We start from the raw sequence: 16425 nt of genomic DNA, 5'->3' as shown, positions 1-16425 counted from the left end.
TAGACGGAGCATTGAGCGGTTTGGAGACTCTTCCCCTGCGTCTCAATCTGCATACCATCCGTCTAGTATTCTGTCATTTAATGTCTTTTGTATTCAGGTTATTTTTATTAGCTTATTTAGAGGTCTTGAATATAAACGACAAATGAGCTGTGATATAAAGTGTGTTTGGAGATGATCTATGATCTTCTCTTCTGTTCAGCTCTTCTGGATCTGATGTCATGAATTAGAACAACAGAAGCAGCTACAGCATCCTCGCCCACCAGAACAGAGGCGACAAATTGGATCACAGCTTTAACAGTATAACAGTAGCTGAGACATCCTGAGGAACAAAAACAAGATGAAACAGAGATCAGCTGAATGAATGAACACAAACATCACGTGTGACTCACCTGAACACATCTGATAGACATGAGGGATGTTGAAATGTTGAGTTTGATTGGTTCAGCACACATCTGTATGTGTTTCTATCCTGATGATCCACCTTCAGAGGAAGAGAGAGTCTGATGTTGGGCCGGATCTCAAGAAAAAACAATGAATCAAGGCAAAAGTGAAGACCAGTCGAGAGCAAACAGTCTGGCAACCAAGTGAGCGTTCATGGCAAGTAAAATAATGAGGCAAGTCCACTCCTCACATTCAGATAAAAGACAGAAACAAACAAAAGACATGACCAACACCGAACCCTGTTATACGTTCATTATAATACCTAAATCAGATATTTTTATAAAAAACATTTAAATACCAAATCGCTGAATCACTAACAAAAGTACCAAATATAATTCAAATTAGTTCCCAGAGTAATAATACTTTTTATTGAAGAATTACTAAGTTAACTAGTTTCTAAAACACAAAGACAAACATTAGAGTGATAAAACCACATGTATAACTCAATGATCAGATGTCACATTTACTTCAGATGTTCAATCCGGAATTGGAAAAGATAAACTCTTGAAAGACAATTAACAGTTTGGAGGAAATGTATAAAAAATAATCTCATAATCTCTCTCACTCTCTCTCTCTCTCACTCTGTGTGTATGTGCTACATTCATGTATTTTATTAACAGGAAGAAGCAGGAGGCTGCTGATGAGAAATATTTCACCAAACCACATTGTCATCATTGTGTGTTTCTTCATCACTCTAAAGATCTGATGTTATTATTGTAACGCTGACCTGTTTGCAAACACATTTAACAATTTAACAATTACAGTCCAGACGATGAAACTGAATATAACTCTAGGCCAGAGTCAAGACCTAATCCTTTAAAATCCAGACTAGACCACCTAAGATCCAGATCAAAAGTTCAGCAGCTGTTAGATTGAGTCAGACTGTTCATCTGAATGAAAACACTGAATCTACTGCATCACACCTTCAATAACTGTTCAAAGCCACTGAAGTGTGTGTTTAATGGATGTGACGTATGTTACACGTAAAGCTGACAGAGGTTCAAGTTTTAGTTTCAGTTTCAGTTTAGATTCTGCCGAGATGGTAAATGTGCGTGCATGAACGTAACTTAATTATTTCACTTTATTGATTGATTTATTTTTACATTTATTTTTGCAACAGAATGATATAAAAGTGAAGTAACTTGTCTGTAAAATGAAATAAACATCAGGTACACATTTACATTATATTTTTATTTTTAAACAGCGTTCTTACAGGCAACCGTAAAATCATTAAACACATCATATATGAATTTATAAAACAAAGTTTTAGTTGTGTATGTCTCTTAATCATATGTTTATTGTATAGGTGCACACTTAAATGTAAAGAGAGCTGTTTTACAGGCTGCACATGTTTATGGATGAATACAACAGACTAAACAAAGTATGAAAATGATTAAAAGCAAGCGCTATAGGGAACTTAGGAAGATTTCAGACAAACACTCCATCATTTGATGAATAAATCTCACTGCAGCCATGAAGTCAAAGTTATAAACTCTGGATCTCTAGATGAAGTGTGGAGATGATCTGTGACGTTCTCTTCTGTTCAGCTCTTCTGGATCTGATGTCATAAATCAGAACAATAGAAGCAGCTACAGCGGCCACGCCCACCAAAGCAGAAACGACCAATCGGATCACAGCTTCAGGAGCATCAAATCTGCTGAGACAGTCTGAGGAAAGAATAATAACTGATTCATCAGAGATCAGCGGAGAGAATAAACACAAACATCTCTTGTGACTCACCTGAACACTCGTGACAGACATTAGTGATGTTGAGATGTTGTGTTTGGTTTGTGTTGGGATGGTTTAGCACACATCTGTATGTGTTTGTATCCTGATGATCCACCTCCAGAGGTAGAGAGAGTCTGATGTTGAGATCAGACACACTGGTCCTGGACAATAAACTGTTTCCTTTGTACCAGGAGAGACACACATGTGACACATTCATCACTGAACACAACAACACACATTTTGACACTGAAGATGATGATGGGGGATTCTGTGGACAGTAACTGGTGATGACAGGAACAGGTAGATCAGCTGGAAAATGAAAGAAAAACGATCTAAAGTCAGATCTCTGAATAACATTAACAGCAGGTTTAAGAGCTGCTTTTATAAGGGTTTTGTTATGAATGAGAGTTTATTGTGATGTCACAAAGTGTGTCTTTGTCTCATTATCAGACATGTGCATCAATGAATGTGTACGTCATAATAACTTCTAATATTTTATGAAGAATTTTGTAAAAATGCTTGCCAAACAATATCATTGAAACTAATTATCTAAAGTAAATCTCTACTCACCAAAGACAGTCACGTTGAATCTGTATAGTGTCTCTAAAATGTTACCACTCCTAAAGATGCCATCATTGATGATCAAGGTCCATAGTCCAGAGTGTTGAGTTGTGATGTCTGTGATGGTGAGAGATCCAGTCTGATCATCCACCTGCAGTCTGCCTATAAATCTATGATCAAGGTCACCATTTCCAACATATATATTTGCGAATTTTGAATAACGAACTATGAAGTGCTCTTGAGATCTAAATCTCCATTCTAGTTCATTTATTCTGTGTTTGTCAGTAATATGTGTGTGTAGAGTGACAGAATCTCCCTCCATCACTATCATTGAGAGAAATGTCATAACAGAGCAGAACTGTCACGTTTTGTACTCAGATGTAAAAGTCAAAACACATATTAAAGCGTTCAGAGAACACAAAAAATGGCGGCTTGCAAGACTGAGGGAAATCAGGAACATGCACACGATATACAAGACAAACCAACAAAGAAAGACAGAAGTGAAACCAGTCAAGAGCAAACACTCAAGTGAGCCAATATGACAAGTAAAATAAATGAGAAAAGAGAGAACGACTCAAAAACAAATGCTGAATTCTGATAATAATATACCTAAACCTTATTTTGATATAAGAATCCCAGAATCTCTACCAAAAACACCCAATATAATTCAAACGGCATCCTATAGCAATATTTAGATATTTAAGAATGACAAAGAACACAAAGAAAGTGATAAAACACGTTTATAACTCACCGATAAGACAGCACATGAACAAACAGACCAAATATGTGTGAAACATTTTCTTCAACTTTGTCAGTAAAAGAAAAATGTAAAAAGATAAAATTCTGAAACTCTAAAAGCTGATGAACCCTTATGATAAAATGACAAACACACTATGAGTGCTCTTCTGTCAAGAAGTGATGAAAGACAAATACAATTCTCGGTTTGTGCTGGAAGTATTTTAGTAACAGGAAGGAAAAGGAGAATACTTCTGAGAAACATGTAACACATTTCTAATCATTGTCTGTGTGAATTACAGCAGGGCTCTCAAGTCACACCTGTTCACACGCTCACACCTTGTATTTCTCACGCTGAGAATAGTGATGTGTCATGCGCAAAAGATGCGGCTCTGAGAGCCGATGCTTTGTAGTGAATCAGAAGAGCCGGCTCGCATCGAGTGAGAGCCGGCTCCCAGTTTTTTCCTTTCGCGGCTTACCTCAAGGCAGAACTTTGTTTTGATTGGTCAGCAATCGCATCGCGGCCAATCAGATGTGAGGATATGGGATCATACCATTATGTAAAAACAGAGAGGGGGGTGAAGTGAAGCGGCACTCCACTGCAAGTTAACGAGTCGTAACAACGTTAATAACGACAATGTCTGTCAGATAGCGGTAGCGATAGCGAATAGCGAATCTTCTCAAAAACAGGGCAGATAATCACAGAAAGAAGAAATAGGATCAGTCCATCAAAGCTGAGGCATCTGATTTTTTTGAATGCCAATCTTCACTGAGGACATTAATACTGTTTGCTTGAGTTTGGTTCTAGTTCTGTTCTGTGAATTTATTTGCTGTTTGTTGTTAATTTGTACAATAAAATGTTTGATTAAAATATTAAACAAAAGAATGGTTTTGTAACAAAATAACTGCATAAAAACACTGCACATGAAAGGGTTTTCAACACACAAACCATTCATTTTTGCAAAGTTATGGTAAAATAAAGGCCTACAAAAAATCCTAAATTAAGAGCCTTTCAAGAGCCGGCTCTTCTTTGGGAGCTGAGCCAAAAGAGCCGGCTCTCTGAAAAGAGCCGAACTTCCCATCACTAGCTGAGAAGTAAAGGGACAACATGTCCCGCTTGATAATATTCACAGACGAGGCAAACAAAATCTGAAGATGAAGGAACATGTTGGTTACAGTATTAATACGTTCAAGTAAGTGACCCGTCTGATCCCGGTGTTACTCACAGCGCTGAGCATTACAACCAATCATAGACAGCGCAAGAACGTAATGACCAATCAGAAGTTTAGTTCTTCGGCCTTGATGACAGAAACAACGGAGCAGAGATATGGCCAGTCAGACTTATTTATTATAAAGGGATCCATTATAACCTAAGTCACTGTTTCAGAGACGTTTTTCGCTCGATTTCTGTTTATTCCTGGTTTAAATATTTCATGCTGCTTAAAGAAACAATGTGAAGATCTACTTATGCAAAACCCACCATCAAATAGTTTGTCTGCGAAGTCTAAAAGAAAATGACATGCAGTTTAATGTTTTATTTGAGAATTTAAAATCACGATAACAATGTAAAGAGCAAAAAAACAATGTTCTTTATTTTAAATCAACCTTAAATGTATTAGAATTTTGCCTGTATGTAATACAATCATGATATGTCTGCAGTATTTACATTGATCTGCTGGCTTGTTTTCGGGGGATAAAGTATTTTTATTTTGATAAATAATGGTAAAATATATAAACTATTTGTCTTATTTGGATGAATTTGTCTGTCCTTTATCAGCGTTAGCAATTGTTATACCTTTTATTTGTGGTGGGCAACAATAGGTAAAATAGCAAATTTGACCTGATCGTGTATAATCCACGAGAGCAAACATTATCAAACGCACTCATTCAATCCCATAATGCATTGCAATTTATCCACGCCATGGCCCACTGGTACAGGCTCCATCACTCATCAATACAGAAATCGGAAATCTTAAAGCCAATATTTCACGTGCATCTATAAAAATACCCTTTGAAATGATTGTTTTCTGATTTTATGTTAATAATATTTAGAAAACTATAATATAAAACTACGAATTTAGTGATGGCTGTGTATGCTGAGCATCATCAGTATTATGTTGAGTCTGTCCACACTCTCAGTTCACTTTAATACACATTTTTTCTGTCTCCGTGCCTACTTTGCTGCTTATTGTTCACCATTTGAGCTTTCAGTTGAAGTTGACATTCATCATTTGCAAACGGAGGCCCACATCTGGTCTATTACAATACAAGTGATGCAATTTTACAAAGTCAGCACATGGTGGCAGCACGAGATTTTACATTTAAACACATTGAGCGGATTGGAAACTCTTTGGCTGCGTCCAAATACCCCCACTTGCGGTCTTTGAACTTTACCACTTCACTACTTTTCTGTCGTATTTCTGGTTTATGGCCCAAGTGTTCTAGTGGGCGTGAAGAACTCAAGTGAGCATGTAGTATTTCTAATATGATGGGACACACTAATGTGGTGTTTCTAATTATGAGTTAAAACAGCTTTACAAAATACATAACTCTGTAGTTTTCACCGATAAAATATGAAACACTACGTTTTACGACGAAATTATTTGCAATATGTAAATATATAGTCAAGTCAGATTTATAGCACTTTATCTGTAGCAGCTGTACCCAAAAACACTAAATAAAAACACATGTCAACCAAACATAGATTTACATAAAGATTTAACCTTAAAAAGTATTTGTATAACATACACTGGAAAGTTTTCCGTAACATCTTGCGAGACCCGAGCAAAGTCTTATGATTCATATCCACAACATGATGCATGATGGGATATGCTTAGCTTTAATACCGCTCCGAAGCGGTTAAGCGAACTGTCCTTTGTCATTTTTAAGACATTGGACACACTTCATACATTACATATGGAATAATGAATGAATAAATACCTTACTGGAAAGAAGAGCTGTATTTTGACAATCATTGGCTACAATGTTGTCTAGGCAACAACTGCCACTTCCGCTTCCTTTTAGTATGTCCCAATGTGTGCAATCTCTTTTGTCATGCACACAAAAGTACCTACTTTTCCAAAACAAAAACAGTAACCACTGTTACGGCTAGTATAGTATGCGAAGTGGTAGGCAGGGTTGATTTGGTTTATCCGAAAAAATCTTGTTTGAAAACAAAAATTGCCTATGAATCTTATTTGATACAACAGAAGAAGAGGAAAGAAAATCCCAAATGTTCATGGTCCTGCACATCATACAGAGTGGTTCTTATCATCTCTTCTGATCTGATGTCATACACCAATAGTGGCCACGCCCACCAGAGCAGACATGTAAAAACAGAAAACATGTTCATTTATCATACTTCACATTAGTCAGAATCTAAATGTCTGATCTCTGTGATTCTGTTCAGCTCTTCTGGATCTGATTTCATAAACCACTACTGCAACAGTGGCCACGCCCACCAGAGCAGAGAGGACCATTCGGATCACGGCTTCAGTGAAACCAAAACACCTGACATGTTCTGTGGGTTAAAAAAGTGAGAGTCTATAAGACTGAAATGAAGTTTGAGTGTGAATTATTTTTTTCTTGCAGTACTCACCGTAGACAGTGACATTGAATCTGTATGTGGGCTCTCTGATGTAGCCGCTGCTGGTGATGAAAGTCATTTGATAAAGTCCAGAGTGTTGAGTTGTGATGTTTGTGATGATGAGAGATCCAGTCTGATCATCCACCTGCAGTCTGTCTCTGAACATCCCATCATGAATAACATCCGTCTCTGAGGAGTCTGTGTAGATCGTAGCTATTCGGGTCTCTTCAGGTCCAAACAGCCACTCTATCACATCCCGTCTCTGTATGTCGGTAACATTGTTGTGTAATGTGACGGAATCTCCCTCCATCACTGACACTGACTTCACCTCACCAGCATAACCAAACACACCTGCCGACACAAACAAATGCTGCAAAACAAACAGAGTCGAAGAAGTCATAAAAACATCCTTATAACTCACCGATCAGAAGCCACATGAAAACGCAGAACAAAAATTTGAGATGCATTTTCTTCAAAATTTTCGGTCCTGAAATCTGTCAAATTCTGAAAAGCTGATGAAGGCTTCAGAGAAGCATGACAATGAGGGTTCTTAAAGAAGTGACGATTAATTTGAAAATAGATTTCAGCAAAAATAAACTTCCCTTCTGTGTCTCTATGTGTCTGTTTGGATTGTTGCACTGAACTCTCTCAAATGTATTTAAGTAAGAGGGAACAAGCTTTTCCGCTTTTCGAAATATTTACCACACGACATCCTTCCCTGATAGCACATAAAACATCTATTTCATGCCTGCATTTACATCTGTAAAACTGCTCTTACTAAGACGTTTAGCAGATGTTTTTACACAGCAGATGTTTTCTAGATCTTTAGCAGACGTCTTCCAGACGTACCTGTGCTAGCTGGCCTACATCCCTGATGCACACAAACATCTGACATCTGTCTATTTGATGTCTGCATTTACCTCTGCCAGACATAGTTTGCGCATCAGCAATACGTCTCGGAGACGTCTTCTGTCTGATGTCATATAAACGTCTAGGAGTCGTCTATAAGATGTTTATGACTGAGAAGCTGCTCTTTCTCTGATGTTTAGCAGATGTTTTCCAGATCTTTAGCAGACGTCTTACAGACGCACCTGTGCTAGCTGGGTTACATATGTGTTCATCACTCAAATGCAACTGTCGCAAGCAAACGACTGCATTACCACAGAAAGCACTCGTTGCTCATGAAGAATGCAAACATTTTATTTCACAAACATTATAGATTTTTGTTATTATTACTTACTTGTCTTATTTGTATCTTACTCGTTTTCCAATAATTAAAACTCACCGGTGATGCAACTGTGACAGACATGAGTAATGTTGAGATGTTGTGTGTGGTTTATGATGGGATTGTTGATGACACATCTGTATGTGTTTGTATCCTGATATTCCACCTCCAGAGGTAGAGAGAGTCTGTTGTTGAGATCAGACACACTGATGCTGGACAATAAACTCTTTCCTTTGTACCAGGAGAGACTCACATGTGACACATTCATCACTCAACACAACACAAAAAAAATTGAGCTCTCTGATGTTGAAAAACAGTAAGAGTCTCTGGTGATGACAGGATAAGGGGGGCCTGGCAAAATAAAAATGAGAGAATAAAAAAGATTATGATCAGATAGTTTACAGACTAGGAAGTGCAAATGAAATTTATGGTGTTAAAGCAAATCAAATGTATTAACTGTTATTTGTTTTAGCTTCAGATGGATCTTTGTTTTAGGATGATTTAGATAAATATTCATCAGCTCTTGACTGAATATCCCAAATGCACCACATCCAAATATGCAAACATTTAAACTCACCGATCAGACGCCACATCCACAAACAGAACACAAATGTGTGAAACATTTTCTTCAACCGTTTCGGTCAGAAAGTCTGAAAAGATAAACACTCGGATGTGTATTTGTTGTTAGCAGTAATGGGATAAAAAAACACAGTGACGAGGACGCGGTGACAGGTTTTGGGGACGCCACGTTACGTAACCACCATAAGAAAAAGTGAATAATTTTCTAGCGCGTTTTTTCCCGCCGAAACTATGTCACTCACGACAACATTTCATCCTGAAGCTATATTTTACATACACTGGCATTTTAACGTTTAAAGGCAATTTGAAAATTTGCTTAATTAATTTAAACACGGTATCTAATGAAATTTGACCGAATGATGATCTAAATGCTTGCAAAGTTAAAGCTGGCATTACACACATTATTGCAAACACTTTCCGATGAATAAACAATAAAGGACTTTTGAAAAAAGTAAAACACTTTCGAGTGGAAAATATGTTTGAGTGCTTAAAACTTTATTTTTAACAAAAACTTAAGTGTTTAAACCTTTGGATTTGAAGTTTGCATAAAAACCCTACATGGTTTTTGTTACTAAAATCCTTTGACTTCTCCTTTAAGTGTGGGAGTGTATGTTATTACACAATCACAGTTTTTTTATTTGTTCAAACAGTCTTTACTACGCAATATACGTTAAACACGGGTAAAGTCAATGATTGGTGAAGCCTTTGTTTGTAATGTTAACAAGTACAGGTACAAACAGACAGCAATATCACATTAGATTAAAACAAATTTATTATTTTTTTAGGTAAACATCAAGATAAATGTAAATGTAAGATAAATATGAAATGTATGATGGTTGAGAACTAATTATATTTACAAATAAGACTTTTACTCTAGATTTCAAGACTTTTAACTGTTTTGTGTACATAAGAAGAAGACACATATGCCGTGTGTTTTTGGCAAGTATGAGAATCATAGGTAGTTAAGATAGTTACGATTAAGGTAAGTGAGAATCGTAAGGGATCATATTCAAAACCAACAAGCCACTCCCACAAAAAACGACACGCAGGGACGTAACGTCATTGACGTATTGCACTTTGTGTTCGTTGGTTGAACTCTTTGCGAGGCGCGAGTTTTGAATGTGTAAATAATGTTACACACAGCATCTCATCCTGAAACTGTATTACACAGGCAGCACAATTTCAACGTATATCGGTAAGTTGCATATTTACTTTATTAAATCTATGCGGTATTACATTTTGATGTATTATTATGCAACGCTGCAGAAATTGTTAGAATAATTGCAAAGATGACAGACAATCACACATGTGCTTTTATATCAAGTCACTTGATATACTATATTTTATATATATATTTTACTTTTGCATGCATCAAGCTGATTTGAATGAACAGAGAATGAGTAGAAAAACCTCGCTCAGATAACGGGCTCTTCCGTTGAAAGTGAAAGTTTATATTTGAATTCACCAATCAGATCGCTTTATTGTGCATCTTTCAAATATAAAAGGGTTTCTTTGGTTTCCAGATGCTGTTTATCTGTGCTTGTGCTGTTAATAAACACAGGTAAGAGATAAATATATATTTAATATCAATATCAATTACATTTACTATGACCTCTGATTGAAGCGTTTTAATAATATGTGACACAGTCCCTGAAAACCAAAATCTAATTCTGAGAAAACAAGCATGGACCTTGGGATGACATTACTCAGTCAACATTCACAGAATGTTCTTTACATCATGTTGGATGATTTTATGTAGAAAACAGCGAATAACAACTACAAAAAAAGACCTTGGCAGGGTTTTCACACACTGGGTCACATATATAAAATAATATCTTCCTGTTTGAATATTGTCACTTTTACAATCTCTAAACATTACGCAATCTTCCATGTAGATTTTAAATTATTCAAATGATTGTCTCCGTTTTTCAAGCATCTGATGATACTTCATAAATATAATACATCAAATGTAGAATGTTAAATAATTTTGATAAAACTGAACTTATGTTTTCTAGCCTCACCACACTTGATAGTTACTGGTTTTGAAGGAGAATCCGTCATCTTGGAGTGCGCTCACAAAAATTTCAAATTTGCAGAACAACAACTTGAGGTTCACTGGAGGCACAACGACATCCACAATGTTTATGATATTATGCACGGCAAGATTTCTGTGAAGGAACAGCACTCAGTGTATAAAGACAGAGTGTCTGTTGTACTTGAGAAGTGCAAAACCGGCAATTTCTCTCTCAAACTGGAAAATCTTCAACGATCTGATGAAGGAATCTACCTCTGTTTTGTCCCGACTGTCGATGTTTTTCAGAATGTAGAACTGGTTGTCAAAGGTGTGTTATTACTTCTATGCATCCGGGCATAAACTGGAGAGCAGTTGTTATTAGCAGATTTAAAACTAGAAAACACACAAACATATATTATATATATATATATATATATATATATATATATATATATATAATTCAGATATAGGAGCAATATAATCTGTAGCTTATTAGCACAACTCGTAGTAGATATAGGGGTTTTTGTTAAATTTTCTATATTTTAATTTGTATAAAATCTTGTTTTAACAGCAAAATCACTCCAACAACACAGAACTGATCGGTTGAGAAGTCAAAGTACAGACACAAGACTGGGACTGATTCTCCATCTAATCCCTTTATTTGGATGTATTATGCACATTTTTTAAATGTGCTGTTTTTCTATACATTTAAGGACTCATCAAAGAAACAATGCACTTATGTTTAAAGTTAATGAAGTCTATTTGTTTTAAATATTTGTATCTATTATTTGTATTTTTTATATCTAAATTGTTTCAAATAAAAATAACATTTAATATCAACCAATTCTTATAATATTGTCCCTTTGCCCTAAAATGTAAAGCAAATTTTTGCATAAAATGCATCCAATAAGATTTCAGTGAAATACTCAAGAAAGCACACAGGTTGGCGGCCAGTACAAATTGTATTGTAAGAAAATAATTAGTTCGATTTATCCATTAAATGTAAAAATGTCTCGTTGAAGATTTGAAGATAACCATCCTAACAGACACGTACAGTACAGTCCAAGTGACGTAATAATTTACATCATACTCATCCAGCCAGCATTCGTTCCTTTCCAAACATGACAACATACAACATCGACTTTAGTATTACACATATAATAGCTTTGCAACAACTGCATTTAGCTCTACATAAAGTCATCCACATGGATCTGAAGTGTCACATCACTTACCGAAGCAACAAAGTTCAAAATCAAACAAGTTATTGTGGAAAAATCCATCGGTTATGGCATTTCTTCGGAGAGGAAAGTGGCTTGTGCTGCACCCTTTCCCACACAGTAAAAAACTCAAAGAGCTTTTATGAAGAAACTAAAACTACAAGGTTCATGAGAAATGAAGACATGCTTGTACAAACCAATCTGAGCACAAAAATCCTCAAGTTGCGATTTCTCAGATGAATGCATTGGTTATTAAAATCAGTTATTTTTAATGTTCATAAAAAAGTCCCAAAAGGTGCTTTTCTTTACTCTAAAAAATGTACTATAAAAATCAAACATAAAACGTTGATGCACGTCATTATCTGTCTGCAGCAGAAAATTCTTAAAATGGTCTTAAAAAAATCCAATATATTATTAGTATGAAAAAGTGCTAGTGAGACATCGGTGGCTGACCACGGCCAGTATCCAGCGAGAACCGTATTTTCAAGAGCAGGCAGCTTTGAAACTCAAACCTCGTCTTTTACGAAAGCAACGTCCGGGTTTGAGAAGCGCCTGGAGATGTTGCTGGTGGTTTGGAGCTCCCGTGCATCTGTGTCTGTGGCGGCTGCGGGTGAGGATGGGAAGAGCAGTTCGGTCTCTGGCGTGATGTACAGGGACTGGATGCTGTCCTTGCGGCGGCCGGGTTGCTCGCGACGCCAAACGAGGGTGAGGGAGTGGGCTTTGCGGGGAGGGAAGGACTGTACAGCCGGGTGGCACAGGAGTCCTGCGGGCAGTTTAACTGTTCCAGGGATGATGGGGTGACGACGCTCAAGTTGAAGCCTGGGAAAAGACAGTGAAGGGAGAGAGGGGCCGTCAGCCCTTGTGTCGTCTGTCTGGACCGTGATGGGAGACGTAGGAGGGCAAGCTGGTTTGGACAACCTTGGCACTACCATTGCTTGTCCTGCGATAGGAGAAAGAAGCAAATCAACCTCAAAGCAAGAGAAAGACCAGAGAAGCAAGAAAACCCAATGCAGATCCCAAGACATGCTGCAAACACCAGCCAACTTGAGACTTTCAAGTCATAAAATGAAGACGACATGCAGCACGTCTCCCTCAGTCACCTCAACCATGCAAACACAACAGAACGCTCATGCATTCGGCTCAACATGCACAGGGGTTGGATAACATCATAACCTGCTACAGAGCGGATGCCACCGCCACCTTTAAATGCACCAGGAGCAGCCCGTCCAGACCTGCGCCACACACAACAGGACCCAAACATGGGTGACTACTGCAGAGGAAAGAAAAGAGCACTGGTCTGAAATGATAGGAGTCTGTACCTTAATACTGACCTTCCGTGTCCGGACAGATTCCTCGCTCGTCTAGCAGACTCTCAGAGCTGACTGACGCCTCCGAATCCAGGTTCTCCTGGTCGGAACCGGGCTGTTCTAGTTCAGGAAGCCTACAAGCTAAGTCCTCTCTGAAACACAGACCACATCCAAAACAAGCATTCAAGAGTCTTGCAAGACTTTGTGCACATCGTCTAGATTTATAGATCTTGTATTATAATTGATAAATCAAGTGTGTTGACGTCTAATACACAAACAACACAAGGGTTTATGTTTTGGGTTTTAGAACATTTAAGGCCTTGATTTTGTGGACGCCACATCTACATACTTCTCCTGCTTGATGGATTTGATCCGCTCCACCAGGCTTAATTCTGCTTCCGTGTCCGAATCCAAAGGCTCATTCTCAGGCACCGCACAAAGATCGGAGGGTGGTTTCTCCCGAATCTATAGCCCAAACAAATGCCAAAAATTACTCAAAATGACACTGACAGGACACCAACATTCTCCTTCATAAGTGCCTTCCTTCCTTACACAAACTGCAAGAAAAAACGACGTACGTTAAAAGCTTCTCTCTTGTTGCCCAAAAAGGAACCAGAAAAAAAGGGGGGCTCTCAGACTCATTTTTCTTTCAGTTTGGTTAGTAGACATAAGGAATGGTGTAGTTCTTGATCACATGCTGAGAGCAAGTAAAACTTTCTGTGAAAAGGTGAAAAGTTCCTAGTTTGGAACTGAAAATATCAACCACTTGATATCCTCTGAAGGTGAAGATCCATTTAAGTCAACATGAAATGATTTTCGTAATCCATTTTACCGTCATAATGGTGCAATATTTCCAAGTTTAACAGTACATTCAACTACAACAACAAAAAGTAGGGGAGGATTTGATTAGAGTCTGGAATGAATTAGGGAGGATAGGGACAACTCCACATATCGTAATGGCATCTTTGTTCATTTGTTGTTATTGCTTTAACCCTTGACGTTTTGAACTGGAATTTAAATGAATAGATTCATTAAGACAGGCTCCATTAGCTAAATGTTTAAATACATAATAATCTATGAAATCAGGAATGAGTATAAAGAAAATAGGGTTAATTCTGATTTCATGTTGACTTGCTAAATATTTACTTAACAATTCTACAGTTTCCGTGGTGTGAGCTTCAAAGTTTTGAACTTAAAACAATCAACCTTTGACTGTTTATCTTTCGGCAGTTTAAACAGTTTTATATTTTCAATTTATTGAATTAAAAAAGAAATTCGACCCTAATAAAAATGCCCATTTTCTTCTGCATGGTTTTGAAAATCACACCACCTTCTGCAATAGCCACACCAGCACACATCTATACCAACATCGTCCACCCAACACCCTATGGAACATCTACATCTACTTAAAATGCTTACACACACATGCGATGGGGTTGCATGTTAGTATTAGTGGGTTTGTGAGGTCTACACTGCATGCATCCCACCAAACTCCTGGAGTTCACTAAACTACAGGACATACTTACCGGCACTTCTTTGTAAGGAGAGATAAACCTGAGAGGCAAATGCCAGCACTACAGAGGGATAAAACGACAAGCAAATAAAGCGTGACCAAAACGTCTCAAGTTGCCCAATGAAACTGGAAAGTTACTGATTTCTCGGAACACAACGTTTATCACAGGCATGTGGAAACAAGGTAAGACTCAGTTTACCGTGTTTTTTCTTTTGAGCTTTAGCTGATTAACGGCCAGTGCTTCCGCGTATTCAAGCTGTTCGATCTCCTCCATTTTCTCGTTGTATCTCCGGATCTGTTCGTTGAGGAGCATCTCCACACAACTGAAGAAAGTTACGATCTTTAAACTACTTTCACTATAAGAGAACATTCTAACTTTATCAAAGGAACGGCACTTACGTGGTAGTTTTGGCAACATCCTTCATGCTCAAGAGGGGATCGGCGCTATCCGGACAGCGGAGGATGCAGGGAGCGAAAACAATGGACAGAGAGTTCGAAGTCATCCGATTGCTCTTCTCCTCCTTTGCAACCCTGAAACGTAACTCATGTTATCACCTGATGGGTTTTTTCAACGTTATATTTATGGGCTTTTGCCTTTATTACGATAGGACAGTGGAGAGGTGACAGGAAAGTGCTGGGCAGCACCTGATTTTTTGTACTATTCTGTTTACGTGTTTCTCAACTCATCTTTACCTGACAAGATGAAAAATGAGTCTCTCCAAGGTGTTGAAGTTGGCCGTGGGAAGCTGCTCCAGGACTTTGTACATGGCGAGCAACTGCTCCTGTTTCTCAGGCAATTCTGCAGAAAAAAACAAGTGTTAAAGAAACTCCGACGTCGTAGCGTAAGAGCAGAACAATGTGGTGGATACTGACCTATGGCACGAAGGAAGTCGTTGTAATGCGTGAAGGTCAAGAGGGGTTCAGGCAACTCCCTCAGCCACTGTTTGACCAGACCTGTGATGGCGTGGATGGGGTAATCCTCCAAACAAACATTCTCAGGACCTTCACAAACGCACAGCCGAAACACAAACAATTCCAGGAGTCTTAAAGAGTCAGGAAAGTCTTACCTGGAAATACTTGACATAAAAGTGAGTTTTGAATATTTCCATGATGTCTTACCTGCTTCCAACAGCTGATATAGCTCCTTCATGCGATTGGCTGAGCCGGACTTCCTGTAAATGCCCTCCGTGTAAAGGCCGTTCATCTCCACGTGTTCCAGCATTATCTCTAACACGATCGGAACAGGGGTCCTGTCGTTGACCAGGTTGCACACGCGCACACCGAAGTGATGTGATCCAGGCTCATCTTCACACTATCGCACAACATCAAAAACAATTGTTTAAACGAATAAAAATGTAACTGTTGACCTGGGCAAAACATCTCAGAAAATGAGTAAAACTATTAAAATATATAAAATTACTTTCGTACCTTCTTGGAGCAGAACGTAGAGCAGTCGATGGCGATTTTGCAGATGCATTTCTTATGGCAAACCATTTTGCAATCTGAACCGAGCAGGAAA

The 16425-nt window shown here is 38.0% G+C and overlaps 3 protein-coding genes across 18 annotated transcripts in view; 1 reads left to right on the top strand and 2 right to left on the bottom strand.

The window, feature by feature from the left end:
- Nucleotides 1–1613: 1613 nt before the first annotated feature.
- LOC130430603 (uncharacterized) lies at nt 1614–4469 on the bottom strand. 3 transcript variants are annotated; one of them, XM_056759749.1, is made up of 4 exons: nt 3482–4469; nt 2740–2892; nt 2182–2478; nt 1614–2108 (listed from the first exon to the last, which is right to left on the bottom strand). In XM_056759749.1, the coding sequence occupies exons 1-4, from the start codon at nt 3525–3527 to the stop codon at nt 1927–1929; spliced, it is 678 nt and encodes a 225-aa protein (XP_056615727.1). In that variant the 5' UTR covers nt 3528–4469; the 3' UTR covers nt 1614–1926. The 3 variants fall into 3 exon arrangements, with proteins under 3 accessions (XP_056615727.1, XP_056615728.1, XP_056615726.1); XM_056759750.1 differs by having other exon boundaries at nt 2740–2847; nt 3482–4468; XM_056759748.1 differs by having other exon boundaries at nt 2740–4469.
- Nucleotides 4470–9772: 5303 nt separating this feature from the next.
- On the top strand, nt 9773–11709 carry zgc:194627 (uncharacterized protein LOC799208 homolog). Its single transcript, XM_056758076.1, has 4 exons — nt 9773–10050; nt 10379–10416; nt 10871–11197; nt 11441–11709. The coding sequence occupies exons 1-4, from the start codon at nt 9986–9988 to the stop codon at nt 11554–11556; spliced, it is 546 nt and encodes a 181-aa protein (XP_056614054.1). The 5' UTR covers nt 9773–9985; the 3' UTR covers nt 11557–11709.
- Nucleotides 11710–11812: 103 nt separating this feature from the next.
- Nucleotides 11813–16425, bottom strand: part of LOC130429486 (unconventional myosin-IXb) — a 33805-nt gene continuing 29192 nt past the window's right edge. For 4 of the 14 annotated variants that reach the window (XM_056758063.1, XM_056758066.1, XM_056758065.1 and 1 more), the window contains 10 exons: nt 16335–16408; nt 16026–16218; nt 15780–15908; nt 15600–15705; nt 15306–15437; nt 15106–15229; nt 14920–14967; nt 13743–13858; nt 13418–13545; nt 11813–13026 (listed from right to left, as the gene is read on the bottom strand). In XM_056758063.1, coding sequence (XP_056614041.1) covers nt 12593–13026; nt 13418–13545; nt 13743–13858; nt 14920–14967; nt 15106–15229; nt 15306–15437; nt 15600–15705; nt 15780–15908; nt 16026–16218; nt 16335–16408 — 1484 coding nt within the window. In that variant the 3' untranslated portion in view covers nt 11813–12592. Of the gene's footprint in view, nt 13027–13259; nt 13319–13405; nt 13546–13742; nt 13859–14919; nt 14968–15105; nt 15230–15305; nt 15438–15599; nt 15706–15779; nt 15909–16025; nt 16219–16334; nt 16409–16425 lie in introns of all 14 variants that reach the window. The other 10 variants (XM_056758072.1, XM_056758074.1, XM_056758064.1 and 7 more) reach the window with 8 other exon arrangements.

This window comes from Triplophysa dalaica, chromosome 10 (assembly GCF_015846415.1).
Source record: "Triplophysa dalaica isolate WHDGS20190420 chromosome 10, ASM1584641v1, whole genome shotgun sequence".
Lineage (NCBI taxonomy): Eukaryota > Metazoa > Chordata > Actinopteri > Cypriniformes > Nemacheilidae > Triplophysa > Triplophysa dalaica.
Note: the sequence above shows the minus strand (reverse complement) of the source record. Positions and strands in the feature narration are given on the sequence as shown.

Bases quoted from the DNA above. Each gene is read 5' to 3' on its own strand.
- LOC130430603 (XM_056759748.1), bottom strand. From the start codon at position 3,076: ATGACATTTCTCTCAATGATAGTGATGGAGGGAGATTCTGTCACTCTA. The intron at 2,479-2,739 runs GTGAGTAGAGAT...TTCATTTTCCAG, and splicing joins ATTCAACGTGACTGTCTTTG to CTGATCTACCTGTTCCTGTC. The intron at 2,109-2,181 runs GTGAGTCACAAG...TTCTTTCCTCAG, and splicing joins TGTCTGTCACGAGTGTTCAG to ACTGTCTCAGCAGATTTGAT.
- zgc:194627 (XM_056758076.1), top strand. From the start codon at position 9,986: ATGTTACACACAGCATCTCATCCTGAAACTGTATTACACAGGCAGCAC. The intron at 10,051-10,378 runs GTAAGTTGCATA...TTTGGTTTCCAG, and splicing joins CACAATTTCAACGTATATCG to ATGCTGTTTATCTGTGCTTG. The intron at 10,417-10,870 runs GTAAGAGATAAA...TATGTTTTCTAG, and splicing joins TGTGCTGTTAATAAACACAG to CCTCACCACACTTGATAGTT.